This window comes from Meleagris gallopavo, chromosome 6, assembly GCF_905368555.1.
Source record: "Meleagris gallopavo chromosome 6, MGAL_WU_HG_1.1, whole genome shotgun sequence".
Lineage (NCBI taxonomy): Eukaryota > Metazoa > Chordata > Aves > Galliformes > Phasianidae > Meleagris > Meleagris gallopavo.
In genome coordinates, this window is record NC_139409.1 from 40092691 (window position 1) to 40110370 (window position 17680).

The window sequence follows — 17680 nt, forward strand, 5'->3', positions numbered from 1 at the left end:
GCTCACCACTGTAAAGGTAATATTGTTTGCAAGTGGAAAAACTGCTGCTCTGTGAAACAGACGTGCACCTGCTTCACAAGTTTGCAGAAGGTAATACATCACAGATGGCTTCTGATTTTAAGAACTTATACAAAATCTGGGTTTGCTTGCAGGTCTCTGATGCTTACATGGAAATGTCTCCGAATCTTCCCATTTACTACTCTATACCGGCATGCTCTAATACTTGCTCTTTTGTTGATGTCTGTACTCTTAAAATATCTGCAAGTTCAAAGCTATACCATTTAAAAAGAAGGAACAAACCATAAAACATCTTCAAAAGGTCTTCTGAACATCATTTGACCCATCAGTCTCTGACATTTAATCTCTCTCAAAATATAAACGAAGACAGCAGATGCTGATTTGCATTAAAACCAGTTGCAACTTACAATCTATTACTTTCTTCACTAAATCTCCTTACCTTTTCATGCCCTGGTTTAGGAACATGCCAAAACCAACATTTTGACCTTTCACAGCCACGCAAAGTCACGAAATAAAATCTGCAGTATCTACGGGGCAGGTTAATCATCTCCAGGATCTGCTGGACTGAATGGGAAGCCTAAAAACAAAACAAAATTAAAACAAGCAGAAAAAAAGCAGCATTTTTTTTTTTTTTTTTTTGAAAGCATGCATGTCCATTTTTGGAGATTTTCAGAATATCTAGGTACAAGAAGAATAAAAACAACAAAATACTGCATGGCTCTGGATAACTGTCTGAGAATTCTGGGTAGGTAAAATTCCTTCATCCTTCCCAGCACCCAGCAAAATGGATGACGCAGTCTCTCCTAAAAATACAAAACTTTCTCAGCTTTTCAGTTCTACAAAAACAATAAAACAAAGAGCATTATTCATGTTTTGTTTAAGCTGGAAACAGAATTCAACAAAGGTTCACTGTGAACATGTCTCATCATCACTGACTTTGTTCCCAGAAATTCTATTTATTCATTTATAACATTTTAGAGGACTAGAAACATAAATACACATAGGTTAATAATTTCTTACTATATAAAGAGAGAACTGTCTCAATATTCATAACAAATTTACAGCCAAAGTATCAAAATTCATTGAGGATTCAGCAACTCACTTTTATACTTCTGTCTGTCTTCCCTGTCTCAGAATCTCCATAAGTTTGCAGGGGCAGTGAAAATTTTTTTCCTGAGAATCTATCATCTAAAAATTAAGATAAGGACAATAAATGGATCATGTAATAAAATGAGTCATCGTCAAACCACTCTCATATATCTTATTTTCCTTTGTATTTAGAAATTCTTCAAGTCACAGGCATGATTAATGAAAATTTGATTAACACAGTCTAAAAACCAGTAATCTAACAAGAGATTTCTTAATTATCCTGATACGAAGTAAACAAACTTCAAGAGAAAGGACTTGAGGTTAAACTTTTAAATTAAAAACTTCACTACTTTGTGCGAGGTTTCTCATCTTGCTTAAGATGAGAAAAGAAATTGAATCAAAATATCCAGAAGTTCCAATCTCAAAAGGAAAAAAAACAAACAAACCTTTAGCAGTAATCCTTGCACTGCTGCATCACTAACAAGATTTTTTTTCCAGAACTGAAATAAAATCTTTAATAACCTACATGTTTTAAGTGCTACAATGTGAAGCTCAAGTCCAGTGGAAGTTACTGGGTTCTTAACCATGAAACTTGGGTTTAGATCCTTAATTAGTGCTGATGCTCGAGCTTTCTTCTTCTGAAGAATGAGTAATCTTGCAATATTAATGGAAGACACGAGTTCAAATTCTTCCATTTCATATTTAAATAGAAGGATGAGCTTTCAAATACCTTCCTTCCTAGGGTGCCCACTTGGCCTCTTTAAAGAACTGGGTATTCAAAAGACAAGGTGCTCAGTGCTTTCCAAAAAACTACAGTTTAAATAAAGAACATCCAAAAAAGAGGCATGTTCCAGTGGAGATTTGCACTCTTGATCTGTCCATCATTCTAGACAGACAGGACAGTCACAGGATGGGAAGCATATACATAACAGAACAATTAATTACAAAAATGTTAAGTACTGTCATAGCAGCATGATTTGTGCAGCAATGATAGGGAATTTAGGAAAGGAAAGATTTAGCCACAGAAAGAAGATCGAGAAAACAGTTAGCTACCAGCTGCAGAAATAAAATGCCCCCGAGAACTTTTAACTCAGAAGTTTCCTCCCACAGTTCTAGCTGTCACACAATCATGGAATCATCAAGGTTGGAAAAAATGACCTCTGAGATCATCTAGTCCAATCATCAGTTTATCCCCACTATGCCTACTAAACCATGTCCCCCTCACTGCCACATCTACACACTTCTTAAAAACCTCCAATGATGGTGACTCTTCTGCTTTCTCAGGCAGCCTATTCCAATGCAATACTACTCTTTCCAAAAAGAAATTTCTCCTAATAATCAGTCTAACAAGCCTGTTCCCACTGCCTGGAGTTTCTGGCCAGGTCCTTGGAACAGTCTGCACTCTCTATTCCTACCACATCAAACTAACAGGGAGCAGACCTTAAAGTGAAAGAGTTGATCCTGCCTTCGTTGTTCTGGGGAAACAAACAAACAAACAAACAAACAATAAAAACCCACAAAAAAACTGTTTTACTCTTTCCTGGCGCAGATGCTCTTGCTTTGGCAGTTTTTTCGACCAATGCTAAGGAAGCTTTAGAAGAACTCTTCAGAAGATTTATACACTTTTAAAGCCAAAGCCACAAGCAACTTTAAACCACTGTAGTCTACAGACATATTTTGCAGTTGCTTTTTAGAGTTTCTCACACTTCTTGCACTTCCTAAAAATACTGGGAAGTCATGTGACAATAAAATCGCTCTAAAAGCTCAGGCAGGCAGTATTATCTGAAATTAAACAAGAATGTCTGACACCAATCTCAATTCTAAAAATCCACATTTATAAATATCCATATCAACCAATAATTCTGAAAACATAATATCCCAAAACAGGTGCTGCAAAGGAACAAAATGCATATCTGTCCATAAATAAAGTCCTGTTTTCCTCCACCCTGTGTACCAAATAAAACTACATGTTTATGTAAGGCTCAACATCACAGTTCTCACGTGCAGAGAAGAAGAGAAGGAAACCATGACTACAGCTGCACTGAATTACGATTTCTCTATTAGTAGAAACACTTCAGTGGTACACTGCCCCAGTCATGAAATATACTAGGTAAAAATTAAATGCTGCTTATTAATTCTAGATCATTTCCTTGATCTGATTTAGTAAATGCTTCACAAACATTTGAGTTGGCATAAACAAGAAATTTTTTATCGTTGGCAAGGTGGGCAAACTCCTTTGCCAAGGAGTGCTGACAGATAATAATCAATCAAGAAAACCTGTTGTCACATTCTCTGACTACAAATAAAGAAAAATAAGTTACTTGCTAATAACACGGTTCATAGACAATCTGTCAAAATCCTAAGAATGCAGACATTATTGTACAATTGAAGTATTTGAAGACTATAAATAGCAAGATAAAATGGTTGATATCTGACCCTACCAAATAAGAAAATGGTTAAAAAATCCCAAACAAGAAACAAGTAAATAACTCAATAAACAAAAAATCAGTCTGTAATGAGATCTTACATTTATGCTTCCAGATGCACAGTTACCAAAAAATGACTTCGGAAACTGAAAAAAAAATCCTTACAATTTTGTAGGTAAGTAACACATGATAAAACCTCCAAAATTTATTTTGACAATAGAGCATACAGTACCATTCTTCCAGGGTTTCTGCACCATACTTTCACTGCAGTTGTTTGCATTTGGGGCATGCAATGGCAATTCTGAGAGCAGTTCACAGCTCACAAGATCTCTGTATTTACAGTCACTGCTGAGCATTAAAAAACAAATAGAGCCAAATTAAAAAAGGTGCTTCTTCCATATCATAAACAAATATAAGGAGGTATTAAGTGCATAAAAAATGACAATTTCTTCAAGAATTAAAGCGACACTAAAAAATTCACAGTAAAGTTGAATGGCTGGCAGTCCCAACAACTTTACTTTCATTACTCCCACAGCTTGGTCCAATCTCATTATGGTATCAGATGAGATTATTCTGTTCTGGAGTGTAATTACATAAAATTCTGTGAGTAGGAAGGGCATACATGAATCACTTTTTTTTTTTTTTTTTTCTCACTTAGCTGACAGGAAGTTTGAGATGCTTTCTGCCACTTTTGAAGAAGCTCTACTTTTCAGGAGTCTGTTACATATAATGTCTGACAAAGAAGTAATCCACAGAACATTTGAACAGCCAACCATTTTCCTTCCTAATAATCGACTGTATTCCAGAGAACTCAAAACCTATTCTGCCTTTATTCCCAAATATATATATCCTAGATAATGAGATTTTGAAAATGTTTTGTTTTCCAAAATAAGGTATAAATATTGCTAACAAAATGCTTAATGATCTCTTTCTTACCTGTAAATAAAGCCATAGAAAAAAAAAAGATTCTTTAATCAGATTTCCCCCCCCTTTAATTAATAATTTAGGCTAAGTACAAATGACATCGCATCATTCTTGCTGCTTGGAGAAAGAAACAGACTTGCTATTTTCTGTGAGGGTCACTCCATTTATTTAGTAGCTCTTAGCCAGAGTATCTCAAACTGTTCCTGAACTGCACAGTTTTTAATACAGTTTGAAGGAAAAACGCTAATGCAGATGACAATAAATTGCATCCACCAAACCCAACAGCAATCTTTATTTCAGTCAATACAGACTATTATTCCTCAGCAGAGGGAAAATAAGATGCGTGCATCTAGTGGCCCAGAATTTTGCAATCACCACATAAAACGCTTTTTAACATATCCCTGTCATGCCAGCCTCAGAGCTGATAAAACAGGATTTTAACAGCAGCCCACCTTCACGATAGCAGTCTCAGCTTTTTTTAATCTTGACATCAAAATACACATAATTTTGCCAAGAACTCTAAACTTTATAGCTGTACAATCTGTTTGCTTATTGAACTGAAGTCACCATAAGAAGCAGAGTTTGTTAACGAGGAGTAACAATTGTGTTTTCTTCTAGATGAAATTTTGCAATGGTAATATTTTCCAGTAAAAGTAGAGAAAACAGTTTTACTCCAAGTAAAGGATTAAACATCCCTTCTCTAAGTACAGAGTGTTGCATTTCAACTATGACAGCGTATCTTAGCTCTAATGCTCTGTTAAGGAACGAAATGAATTACTGTGGTATCCCTTGCACAAACTTTTTTATCCAGCATAATCTACTTTTTCTGTAGCATAAAGAGCCATATATGCTATGAAGGAAACCTACAACACTTAAACAGGAGGAGGAGCTTGGAGCTTCTAGCTGATTAATGAATAGAAGCAGCATTTTCCATTTAATGCACTCTGTGACAGACTTCAGTCACAGAAACGTGAGTGGTGCTGGAAAAAAACAATACTCTATGCTAAAGTTCTATGACTACTTGTGAAAATTACTCTAAAATGTCTATGATTCAATTGCTCTTTTGATTATCAGAATATTCCATAATTTAAGTATAACTTTGATATTTTTTCTACAAAGTCATCTTCTGCTTCATTTTTTTTTCCGCTGACGCTGAATGGAAGTTGCAACTGAAGGATTCTGAATTGTACATATGCAAGTCATACAGACAATAAATAGTGTAAGCATCATCTGAAGCTGACACAACAGTTAAGCACATGCTGAACTCCACATGCCATATTTTTAAGTGTCTTTTTCATTCAGGTATTTGTCAGCCTGAATCTGAATGAAATCTTTAAATCCTCTCATGAATTCTGTTGAGTTCAAAGAGATATAGAAATGAAAGTGTTATTTTTATTTAATTCTAGCAAGTACTATTCTGGGTGAAGATACATCTCATATTACACTCATATAGAGATGCCAGAACAAGTGAGACTCCAGCATAAAGAGAATAAATTTAGTCAGCTGCCAGAGGACAAAATATCTTCTGTTGTCCTGCTAGGCTTTAACTAGAATACTGACTGGTATAACCTTGTTGTTAGTACACAGAAATTATATTATTTCATTTTTATTTTCTTATATAACAGAAAACATTAATTAAAATGCTGACGGTGTACTGGTAAAAATATCATATTCCATTTGTAGAGTGACTGGGGAACATCATGTTACCTTAAGGACACAGTACATGTACCTTTTTTCAGCTTCGTTTTTTTCTCTTGGTTCCACAGCAGCCACTCTATCTGCAAACTTGAACTGTAAAGATATTTAAAATAAACCTTTATGGTTTGAGTTTGATTAAGTCTGAGGTTTGGAAAATACCTACAACTAATCTCACAGCACTGAAAAACAAAATATTGGGATCTTGACTTTATATATAAAGTCATAGCACCCTGAAGTAGCCCATCTTTGGAGTGGCCTGGCAGAACTGCAACAAGTACTACTTAATCAATAACCTGTACCATTTGACAGCCTTTTATATCCTTTCTAAGAGTAGGGGAAAAAAGAGTGCTGTTCACTTTGTGAATCAGACTTTATGAGTGCCAACTCCATTTACTGAAGGAAACATTTATATTCTTCTTTTAAACATCGATTTTACCAAGGAAATCAATTCTTTATTGTTTGATTACCTCACTCGTGCACTTACCAATCTTCAGCCATCTGTACTTTGCAGTTTAACTTACCCAGTAAAGACCATTATCCACTCCAGAAGTAGTGGAAAATGACAGACACTATCAGCACCTGTGTCTGAGCGGCAGTGAAATGCAAATTTTAATCCATTATCAAATAAGTAAATACCATAAAACTTCAGCAACTCTTAAAAAATCCTAGGCAGCTTATCTAGAAGAAGGAGGTGATAGAAGGTAGAAAGGTCAAATAATGTCACTGAGTATGAAAATTGCTTAACGCTCCCGCAGATTGCCAGGAAATCAGTATGTTAATGTCATGGAAGGTTTGCCCAAGTAATCAACCGCACAACACTTCTGAGATGCAGGATGGCTGCGTAGCTCCCCAGCTTTCAAACACCACCCCATTCTTCCAAGACTGTGTGGTGAGAAATATTTGACACCAACTTTTACTAGGTATGTCACTTACTCACAGAAGTGTCTGTGTGTCCATTGGAACAGTCCCTTCCAAAGAGAATTACTGTAAAAACTGAGATGACAACATGCTGTTTCATATCAAATTTGATGACAGGTTATTAATGACAGGTTAGGAAAATTAAGTTCCACCAAGCAAAAATTTAAGTGTCAACAGCACACAGTAATTGTAACACTCTGAAAATAATATTCCTTCCATTACAGGAATCTAAAAGTGTTGATGAAACAGCATCAGCAATTACAACTGCCCAAGTACACGGATTTCTTAATCTATTTCTTAAACTGTTCAGTGACAAAGCATTATTTCTCAGTACCTTTTCATCTAGTTCAAAACTCTTTAGAAGTTCATCCAGTTCTGTTAGCTGTCCATCTTCGAAAGAGTCCTCAGTAAAACTTTGCATAGGACTGTTTCCACTGGAGGAATTGTGGGTTTTAATATCTGAAGCTGAGAATGCACAAACACATCGTTTGTTTCCCATACTATAAGCTAGCAGAGCTTTTATCTCCTACGTATTCTAAAAACTTAATACTAATGACATTTAAGAACCTGTAGGACATTGTAAATGCAAAATTTGTATGTAAAATTATTCCATTTAAAGCATATGAGCCCTGTCAAATAAATATTAAACTGAATCTGCAATTAAAATTCCAATTGGGCTGTATGTTCTACAGTAGTAACCGCAGAACAGTACAACAGGTTTATTTATATCACATTTAATTCAGAATTTTAAAAATAAACTCAGTTAAGATTTATTGTAACGGCCCAAGATATATATATAGCAATTTGCTAAGCAAATAATGACTTAAGTCTTTACTGGAGAAAGGGAAAAGTTAATTATAATGACACGATGCAACTCGGCAGTAAATACAGGCAGCTATGAAAAACTCAAAATTCATGTAAGGAGTATTCAATGCCAGGAAATGTCAGAATCTTCTGTAAGCGCTGCAGGAAATGAAAGGAACAACTGACTGCAGTTTTCTGAAGCAGCTCTTTACGCACAATAAAAGAGCTTTTCATTAGAAAAAAATTCTCTGTTTCATTGGATGACCGTCACCAGTCTGTATCATCATCGGTACACATCAGCAAGAAGACAATGTACGTAACATTTCTACTTGAAAGACAAAGATGACTGACGTCATCCAGATTGCTCAGCCCTAACTGCAGTATTTGCTGCCATTCTTACACTGTGAAACCACTCAGACAAACAGCCATGACGTCCCTGTGTAACACAATGCACCAATGAAGTAAAATGTATTTCCAAATGAACACGTAAGTTGCCACTGATAACCACTATCAGTCATCTTTTTTTGTTCTGCACAGGTAATTTGTCTTTTAGGAAGTCATGAATCAAGCATAGATTGATGTGAATGAGGTTACTTAAGTGTGTGATGAAATGCTACATTAATCAGACCTGGGAAGAAAAAGCTGCTTAAACCTTTTTCTTTGTTTTCAGCACAAGAAGACTCAAAGTTTTTTGGCCTCTAATTTTATTTGACTATGACGTAAAACAACAATTAGTTTAAACAAACACAAAAGTCCTGAACAGCACAGGACCTGCTTCCAGGTTTGGTTTCGATCACCTCAATTCTGCAGATGCCACCATATCTACCCTGTTTACAAGGTAAGAGGTCTCTAACTGTAGACTTGCTCCCTACTTCTCTTCAGAGGCCTTGGTGTCTGAGCTCTTAAACCCTCATTATCTTTCATTTTTGCCTTCTAATCACTAAGATGTTAAACTTTTTCTCCTCTCACTATTCCCAAGGGGAAATTCACTCCTTTTTCTCCAGGATACTACTTCTACCCAAACCACTTACTTCTTCAACATGAACTTAACACATTAATATGAAAACATTCAATGTCCTACTACTGTCTAATCAACTAACAGAAATTTCTGGTTAAAGAGCAAGGGATGTCAGAAGGATACAATCAACAGACAGGAATCACAGAAAAAGATGTTCTTGTAAGAGATTCGTATCATTTCAAAAAGACCTGCATTTCATATAATTGGGAAATCACTGTTACAATAAAAGACATTATTAGCTGACACATTCTCATTTTACATGGAAAGTATAAATCCTAGGTTTTCTCCCGAATATCTTTGTGGTTACCTTCTTCTTGATTGCATGTTCAAAAACTTCTAAAAACACTTACCTTTTAGCATCAAATCCCACGAATTTTCAGCATCATTCAACTTTCCAGATTCTTGTATATTAATGTCTCTGTTTTGAACAAAAGGTGTACTTAACATTCTCATCTTGCAAAACAGAATTAATTTAACCAGTTACGTACAATTAAAGTTCTCAGTAATGCTTTTAGCTACGGACAGATCCTTCCTTACAACACACTACCCTCATTAGAGTGTTCTTAAATCTCTTTTGGCTGTTCTATGTTTATTCCCATAAATGTACATGTAAGTACGATAAGAAAAGCTAAGACATTTCCAAATCAAATTTTCTACTAAGATCTCATCACCTCCTTTCACCTTTGCTTAAACTATTGAAGAGCGGAATCTTTTCTATTCAGTACATTATTGAAAGAGCGTACTAACAAACCAATTCAGGAGTTTGAAATAAAGAAATGTGATTTGTGGTGATTTTACATTCAAGATATTTTGCATAACAATGAATCCTAAAGACAGCAAGAAAAATTTCTGTTTGCAGAAAGATACTTAGCTCACTTACTTTAAAGAACAGTTGGAAATAAGAACGGCAATTTGCAAGAACCTAGTGAAAACAACAGTTCCCCAGTATGTGCAACTTTGAACTATGCACACTGTGGTACAAATATCTACATATGTCTACAAAAATTACTAAGAAGCAGATTTTAATTATGCCACAGCAAGTCTGCAGAGATAGGAGGGATTTTTCTCAGAATTAGGTTTTCTGTAAGCTTATTCCCTCTCTCTCCCATGCATTTATATGAAATGCAGAGGTTGAGTGATTTTGCTTTTAACTATTCTTCTCTCAAATCGCAATGCAGATAAGCTTCAGAAAGCTATCATCATCAAACTCTTTTTTTTTTTTTTTTTAAATGGAAAATACATAAAAGAGTCAAGAGACTGAAATCTTCATGCTCAGGTCAGAAGCCATTTCCAAATCTTTACCAGATTTTGCTGCGTATGTGGAACATTTACAGGAGCCACATCATAAGATCTTGTCAAGAAGGTGCCTCCATCCCATACAGCATGTTGCATCTATCACCAGCTTGAGAAATCTAAGAGCACTGACAGAACCTTAAGGAGTCAATGCATTTTAGAGTTCTGGAAATGAGGACAGATTGGGTAATGTCAGAGTTTGAGTAGTGAATGCAAAATGATCTTGCATGCTGCTGCTGATTAAATTTAAACAAATCTCCTTACAGCACAAGCTGTGCTAACCAGCGTAGCTCACTTTGCTACTCTGCATTTGAAAAAGGATTAAATTTTGCGAGTTTTACTTGAAAGGAGGAAAGTAAAAAGCAGAAGTGTCCTAAAAGCAAGAAAGGGTACTGATACTCTGTCAGAGGTAGTCGCCTTGTGCACAAAGGGAATACTCATACTAACAAATTTACTATGACACAGCCTAACTACTTCTTAAGAAGTTGGATGCTCCTACTAAAGACATATCATCTGAGTACTGCTCTTCACAGGTTTGCTTAAGCAGAAGTATTTTTATATTAAAAAAAGAAGCTTAATATTCTCATGAAATCAGTTTTCTCTAGAAAACTGATTGGCACACTGATGAAGATTCCCTTCCTCTCCCGTGTGAGCTTAGTGACAGAAAAAGGATAAGAAGTGCAAAGACACACACAAAAAAAACAAATGCAGTTATTAGATGGCAACATTGGAAAAAGTTAAATTATCGTTTAAAATAAAGACAACCTAAAGCTACCCAGAAAGCACAGAGAAAGAAAATAAAACACTCATCAATAAAAACCCCTAATTTTCAGATAAAATTCTTGTGCAATTCCTACCTAGAGAATTTAATCTTAAAATTCCTTTATCAAAGAAAATTATTAGAGCTTAGAGAGAAAACAAGATTACAGAGTTGATGAGTTAATCACAGAATGGAATCATAGAATGGTTTGAGTTGGAAGACACCTTTAAGATCATCTAGTTCCAACTCCCTGCTATAGGCAGGGATACCTCCCTCTAGGCCAGGCTGCTCACAGCCCCATCCAGCCTGGCTTTGAGTGCTTCCAGGGAGGAGGTACCCACAACCTCTCTGTTCCAGTGTCTCACCACCCTCACAGTAAAGTATTTCTTTCTAATACCTAAATTTATCCTCTTCAGTTAAAAGCTATTTCCCTTTGTCCTTTGCTACATACCCTTATAGAAAATCCCTCCCTAGCTTTCCTGTAGGCTCCTTCACATACTGGAAGGCCTATCTCACAAAGCACTATGGCTTGATTTATAAAAGCTTGTTGCCCCACCCCCGTGACTTCAAAATCCAGAAAAACACAAATGCCTACAAATGCATATTAGACACTTGCTGCATGAAGATGCAGGATCCTAAATAAGTGTAACATGTTAGCCAAATTACAGATTTGAGAATTATTCACACGTGAGGTTGTAGAAGAGAACTTCAGAATGGAACACTACTGTGGAGACAGTCGCTTACTCATACAGACTCAGTAAAAGAATATGCTACACCTAGAAAAAAGACATAAATACTGTACGAATTTACATGTAAAATCTACTTTCAAAGGGATACTGCTTAAGTCAGATAAACAAAAATAATTAGTTATTAAGACAATTATTGTTAATAATCAGCTTTGCTTATATTTCATATTTCACTTCATCTATACCAATGCTTGAGGATTAGGTATTCCTTCCATTCAGAGTTTATCCTAGTTCTTTAAAACAAAAACCAAACCAAACCAAACCAAAACCAGAAAAATTTATTTGCACTCAGAAAACTACCATATCACAATCAAGCTTTGACACTTAGGAAGACTGTCTACTACAACCAAAGTGTATCAATACGAGGTTAAAGTACTTAGCATTATTGTCAGAAAGCAGAACAGTAAGCATACCTAAAATTACCATTTACTGAATGACTGTTTTCTGAAGTAACAGCACACTCGGGATATTGCTTTTCCTCTTTAATGAAGATGCTAGAACAGCATGCCTTTGCAGGACAATTTTCACTGTCTGTGACTGTAAGCTCCTCTTCGCCACTGGTTCCAAAAAGATCAGGGTCATCCTGGATCACATCAATGACAAGAACATCTTTGTTGTAAGCTTCAAGAACATCTGGAAACTTTTCATTTTTGTGTTGTGGAAGATTGACTTTTGATTTGCTATCATCATGTATTTCTAATGCAACACAGTGGTCAACTGCATCTCCTGAATGATGGCAAACCTCTGATTTCCATACAAATTCAGTACCACAGAAGTCAGGTGAAGATGATTTTATCTGTCCCTCAAGAGGACATGGGTATAAAAAGACAGGATCAGGGAGTACGGACATCTCATCTGAAAGCTTTTCAGAGCCATCATGCCAGAAGTCCTTATTGTTGACCTCATCAGCTTTTTTCTTCATGGAAGCTGGAGATACAGCATCACTTACTACAGGAAGAGGCTGCTGCTTCACCTTCATCAAGGTAGTCTTCTCATCTCTTTTCTGACTTCCTGAAACACTAGTGCTATCAAGTTCTGGTGGGCTACCGGTTTTACTCTCAAATGAACTGACAGGTTCCAACGTCCCAGATTCAGGTTTGTTTCTGCGTAAAGGTATTTTGAAACTTGTCAGGTTTCTGGTGTTTAGTACTGCTGTTTGTTTTAATTCAGAAAGCATCTGGTTCACAACTGATGCTTCATGGTCTAAGTTTACTCCGTTTCGTTTTCCTTTAGATGCACTATTCTGGCCTGCCACAGACAGGTTTCTCTTTGTTACAGCTCCTTTATCTTTTGCACTTGTAAAATTTGACGTTGCTTTTTCTTCTTGCAGATCATCATGGTTAAAAGACACAGCACTTTTAACCATATTTACTGGTGATTCCGCATTTTCATTGCTCATTCTACAAGTCTCATAAATACCCACAGAAGAAGATTCTGAGATTTCAACTGAAGTTAGACAGTCAGCGTTTAGATCCATTATTTTATGCGCAGGTTCTTTGTTAACTTCTGCCAATGATGTATGCAAAACCAACTGTCTCAAACTCCCTGTCACAGCACTGTTTCCTATAGTTTTGACACTGCTTTCATCAGAGGACTCTGCAAAGACTGGACTTAAAATTATTTTTCCTTCTGAGACAGACCCATGACTTTCAGGGACCCATCCAGAAGTCCTGGCACAAGATTCAATAGGCCAAACATGCTTGCCAGTCATAGGTATTGCTCTTTGACAGGTAAACTGTCTCAATTTCTTTTTAACTTTATTTAATTTTTCATCCATCATGCTGCTGTGATGATTAGAAACATTTTGGGCATGAGTTAATGCTCTCAGACTACCTGAAGTAGGAAAACGGCACTGTGATGCCACAATGTTTGAATCTTCTCTTTCTGCTACTATAGACAGATCAGATGTCTTCTTACAGCTATCTTCAAATGCAAGTAATTTAGTACTCTTCTTTCTCCTATTCCTTCTACTCTTCAGTGCTTCACAAGTATTGCTTTCTGTACATAGATGAGATGCACAATCATACAAATTTGACAGACCTGTTTCTTTATTATTTAGTCCTGAGGTTCCAGAGGAGTCTGAAGAGGCAACTGCTGCTTCTGCTGGTAACTCACACTTACTGCATTCATTAGTAACATTTGGGAAAACAGTCTGCATGGCTGACATCTCAGTGATTTTCATCTTTTTTCTACTCTTTCTAACAGTATTACATTTTTTTTCACTTGAGAACTTACTGTTTTTACTCTGGTTGCACAAAAAATGCCCTTTATGCTGAGCTTTTACTTCTTTATTAAACACTAAACTATCTTTTATGAGTGATCTCTCATTTTGCATTCTATTAGTGCTGCAATTTATATCACTCCATTCTACAGTATCGCCAGGACTAATGGAATTCCTCTCATCCTGGGCTTTATGGAAGAATCCACTTACATTTAAGGTGCTCGTAGCTCCATTCACTGAAGATTTTACCAATGTACTGATGCAACTACAGGCCTCCAATCTTACAAATGGATTCTTCCTTGTTACATCGAGCAAGTTGTTACCACTGTTTAGGCTGTTTCCACTATTCTCTGTATCATCATGTTCTGCATTTATCACTTTTTCAGCTGCAGTTAGGCTAAGATTCTGCAAGCACTTGATAGAATCAGTTCTGGGTTTCCTTTTTCTAAGCTGTACACCAGACTTTTTAGTTTCAGGATGACACAGAAAAATCTTGCTTTGTGTCCCACTTGATGCATCAACTGCAGGAGATTCCAAGAAGTGAGATTCCTTTTCACAGGGATTTTCTGATCTCATTAGATTTGACTTACACTTCTTCACAGCTTGTATACCTGAGTTTTGTTTATTTTTTTTCTGTTTTTTCTTTGCTGCTCAGAAACAAAGCAATCTCATTAAAGAGCACACTAAGGGAAAAAACAACAACAACCCTATTGCAGAATTTTACAAAAAGAACAAAAAACAGTCAAGGTTAGTAAAGAGCATAACACCACATAAGGCAAAAACATTTCAGTTGCATTTCACCATTTTTTTTTCTTTAAGTAAGCACTGTTAGCAGCCTTAAAAGTATCAAATTATGTTGTCTTCAGAAAACGTACAGATAAACAACAGAACCTGAAGATGCTGAAAGGTCAATGGAAGCTGTATATTTAAAATGGGTGGAAACCAATTACAGCAAGTCTGCCAAGAAAATGCTTATGGCATTTGCACAATCGGCCTTACAAATCTTTTGTTTACATAATACATTCTCTGTAATGGAAAAGCTTATGAACATAATAATACACCCATTTATTTCAGATATATAGTCCAATTAAATGCATAAGACTGTCCCAGATCCAAGAAAATTCCAGGACATGCAATTTTGTAAAATACTTTCTACTTGAGAGCAAATACAGATTCTGTAAACTGTACATGCAAAAATATGAAGAATTAACCTGAGAACATACTGGTAAAATTTTGTTAAGATCTCAATTTTCAAAGTAAAACAATTTTAATATCTCATTTTTTCAGGATATGGTATCTAGGTTAATTATTTATTAATAACCTACAGCAAATGTTTGTCATTGGAATATATTCATATTTAAAGCAAAAAGAATGTCTTATATATAACTGTCCTGAAAAAAGGAGATTTTTTAAAACCCTATTCTAAAATTGTTCAGCTGATGTAATTCTCTTAATATCGCAAAATAAAATCTAAAATTCTTACTCAGGGCCTGCTGCTCCTGATACCCCTTACTTCCTCTATTCACTCCCAGGTAACATGGTCTACTCTCTTTTGGGCTAAATGACTGCTTTTCTACTTCAAAAAAAGATTTCCCTTTTCCTAAAGTCCCTATCTCAAGAAGTGTAAAGATAAGAGCTAAGTGACTGGTCACATGTTAACAGGCTCTTTGAGTCAGGATACACACCACTCTTTCCTGCCTGCATGACTTTGTCCCTCAAAGTCACTTCCACCTGCAGAAGTAAAGTTATCTCCTATTTTTAGTTTCTAATGAGGTCTTACTGCAGCAGCAGTCCCTTGCCCTGGAAGCCCAAATTCTACACCTGTACTTCTACAATGGGGCACAAATGCTTACCACTTTCCTGCAAGCTATCTGCTCCTTTCTGAAGGTCTGAGCTCAGCTGATGTTCTACGATGCAACACTTGCGCTGCTCTCCTCCAGCTGCTGATTGTTCTTGGCCACTTAAGTCCTGCACACACAGTAATGGCAATGAGTCTTCCTCTGTCAGACTTACAGAGTTTTCCTTGGACTCCACACACTGTGTATACAGGTCTAGCAGGGCAGATCTTGGCTCCTGTAGTTCTGATTTCACCAAAGACTGCCTGCGTTTCTTTGTCAAGTATCTCTTTCCTTCCTTCTTTGTCTTTTTCAGCCTTTCCAAGGAACACCCATTCATACTCTCTGGGTTACCCACCACTTCCTGAGGTTCTGGTTCAGACAAGAAAGACTCCTCAGTCTCCAAACTCTTAAGACCTGGGATTTGCAGATTCAGTATCATTAATGAGGCAGTGCCTTTCATTTCAGTGCTACACACACCCTTTCTAGGCTGCAGCACCTCAGGTTCTGACAAACAGGAAACAACACTATGCCCCTCTGTCCTCTCAAGACCCTCCTCCAAGGCTGGGATTTGCAATTTCAATTCCATATAGGAATGCTTGCGTTTTTTTCCTGAGGGTTTCATATTCTCCTGGAAACCGGAGAGGTTTGGTCTTTCTGGGCTGCCAGTCTTTCCTGACAGTGTCTTCTGCAAGTCAGTTCCTAAGCAAAATGACTGCTGACCTTGTCCTGTCTCTTTGCCTACAGTCTTTTCCAAACACACTCCCGCCACTATGGCTGCTTGCCCACCTTCACACACTGCACTGTCTGATACCTGCAGAGCAGAACCATTCTTCCTTTCAGAAGACACTCTGCTCTGTATCCCCTTGTTTTTCTTACCACCCGGCCTCTGCCTGCTCTTGGCTTGCTCCTTCTGCACAGACAGAAGAAAAGTAAGCTCAGAGGAACCTCCAGAGAGTGCAGCAGGTTGGGAATGTGAAGGTGAGGGCTGCTCGGGTTCCCTCTCTGGTGCCAGCTGAGGACTCAGCTCGACTACCACCTGCTTCCCTAGCTCACACTCCACCTCTGCACCCCGGAGAACAAGCAGTGTCTCAGCCCCAACCACCTTCCCAGATCTTAACTGCGGCATTGTGGGGGACACCACCAAGCCTTGCAAACCCACACACCTGCACACCTCTACCAGCACACTGTCTAGCCTGTGCCCTGAGAAGTGCAGGCCCGAGCAGGAAAGGAGCACAACCTTCTCCTGCCGCAGCAGAATCTGGCCCGAGAGAAACACAGCCTGGGAGCCCACAGCCACCAGCTAGTTCCCACCCCACGCCTCCCTACTGCCTCACAGACAGATACCACCACCGCCTCTGCCGCCTCCCACCACCCTCCCCACACTGCGGGTCCCTCGCCACTTCTCAGTTCACTGCTCCGTCTCTTAAGGCCCAGCGCCTCCTGCCAGCGACGAGCAGCTCACGGAGAAGGACGGGCTCCAGCCGCGCCGCGTCGCGTCATGGCGGCCCGGGCGGCGTGAGGGAGGCTCCGCCGCGCCCCTGAGAGGCCCTGCGCGGCCCGGCGAGGCTGTAGAAGTGTGGTAGGGCGGCAGCGCCGCTTCGCCGGGCGGGAGCTGGGGTAGGGCAGGGGCTGATATGCCGAGGTTTTATTGTGGAATTACCAAAGCCTCTGTGGCTGCAAACGCCGAAGTTGTCCAGACCTGAGTGGAAAAAAACAGATATCCCGACTCTCTTTAATCGAGGGGGATGTACAGTTTACATAGGCTTTGTATTTCAAATGAGGCGTTTTGGGACAAAGTAGATGAAATAGTCAGGCTATACAGTCAGAAAGGAGACAAAACTGACTTTTAGGCTTTAAATGTAGTAGTAGCTCCAACACAAATTGATGCCAACAAAGTTTCAGGACCATTTACTGTGTGAGAACATGA

General features: G+C 37.8%; 1 protein-coding gene across 1 annotated transcript in view; it reads right to left on the bottom strand.

The window, feature by feature from the left end:
* Positions 1-17424, bottom strand: part of TOPAZ1 (testis and ovary specific TOPAZ 1) — a 55658-nt gene extending 38234 nt beyond the window's left edge. Inside the window, 8 exon segments of the mRNA XM_085226420.1 lie at positions 458-595; positions 1121-1206; positions 3766-3878; positions 6187-6248; positions 7408-7538; positions 9246-9313; positions 12108-14562; positions 15769-17424. Coding sequence (XP_085082546.1) covers positions 458-595; positions 1121-1206; positions 3766-3878; positions 6187-6248; positions 7408-7538; positions 9246-9313; positions 12108-14562; positions 15769-16879 — 4164 coding nt within the window. The 5' untranslated portion in view covers positions 16880-17424.
* Positions 17425-17680: the final 256 nt, after the last annotated feature.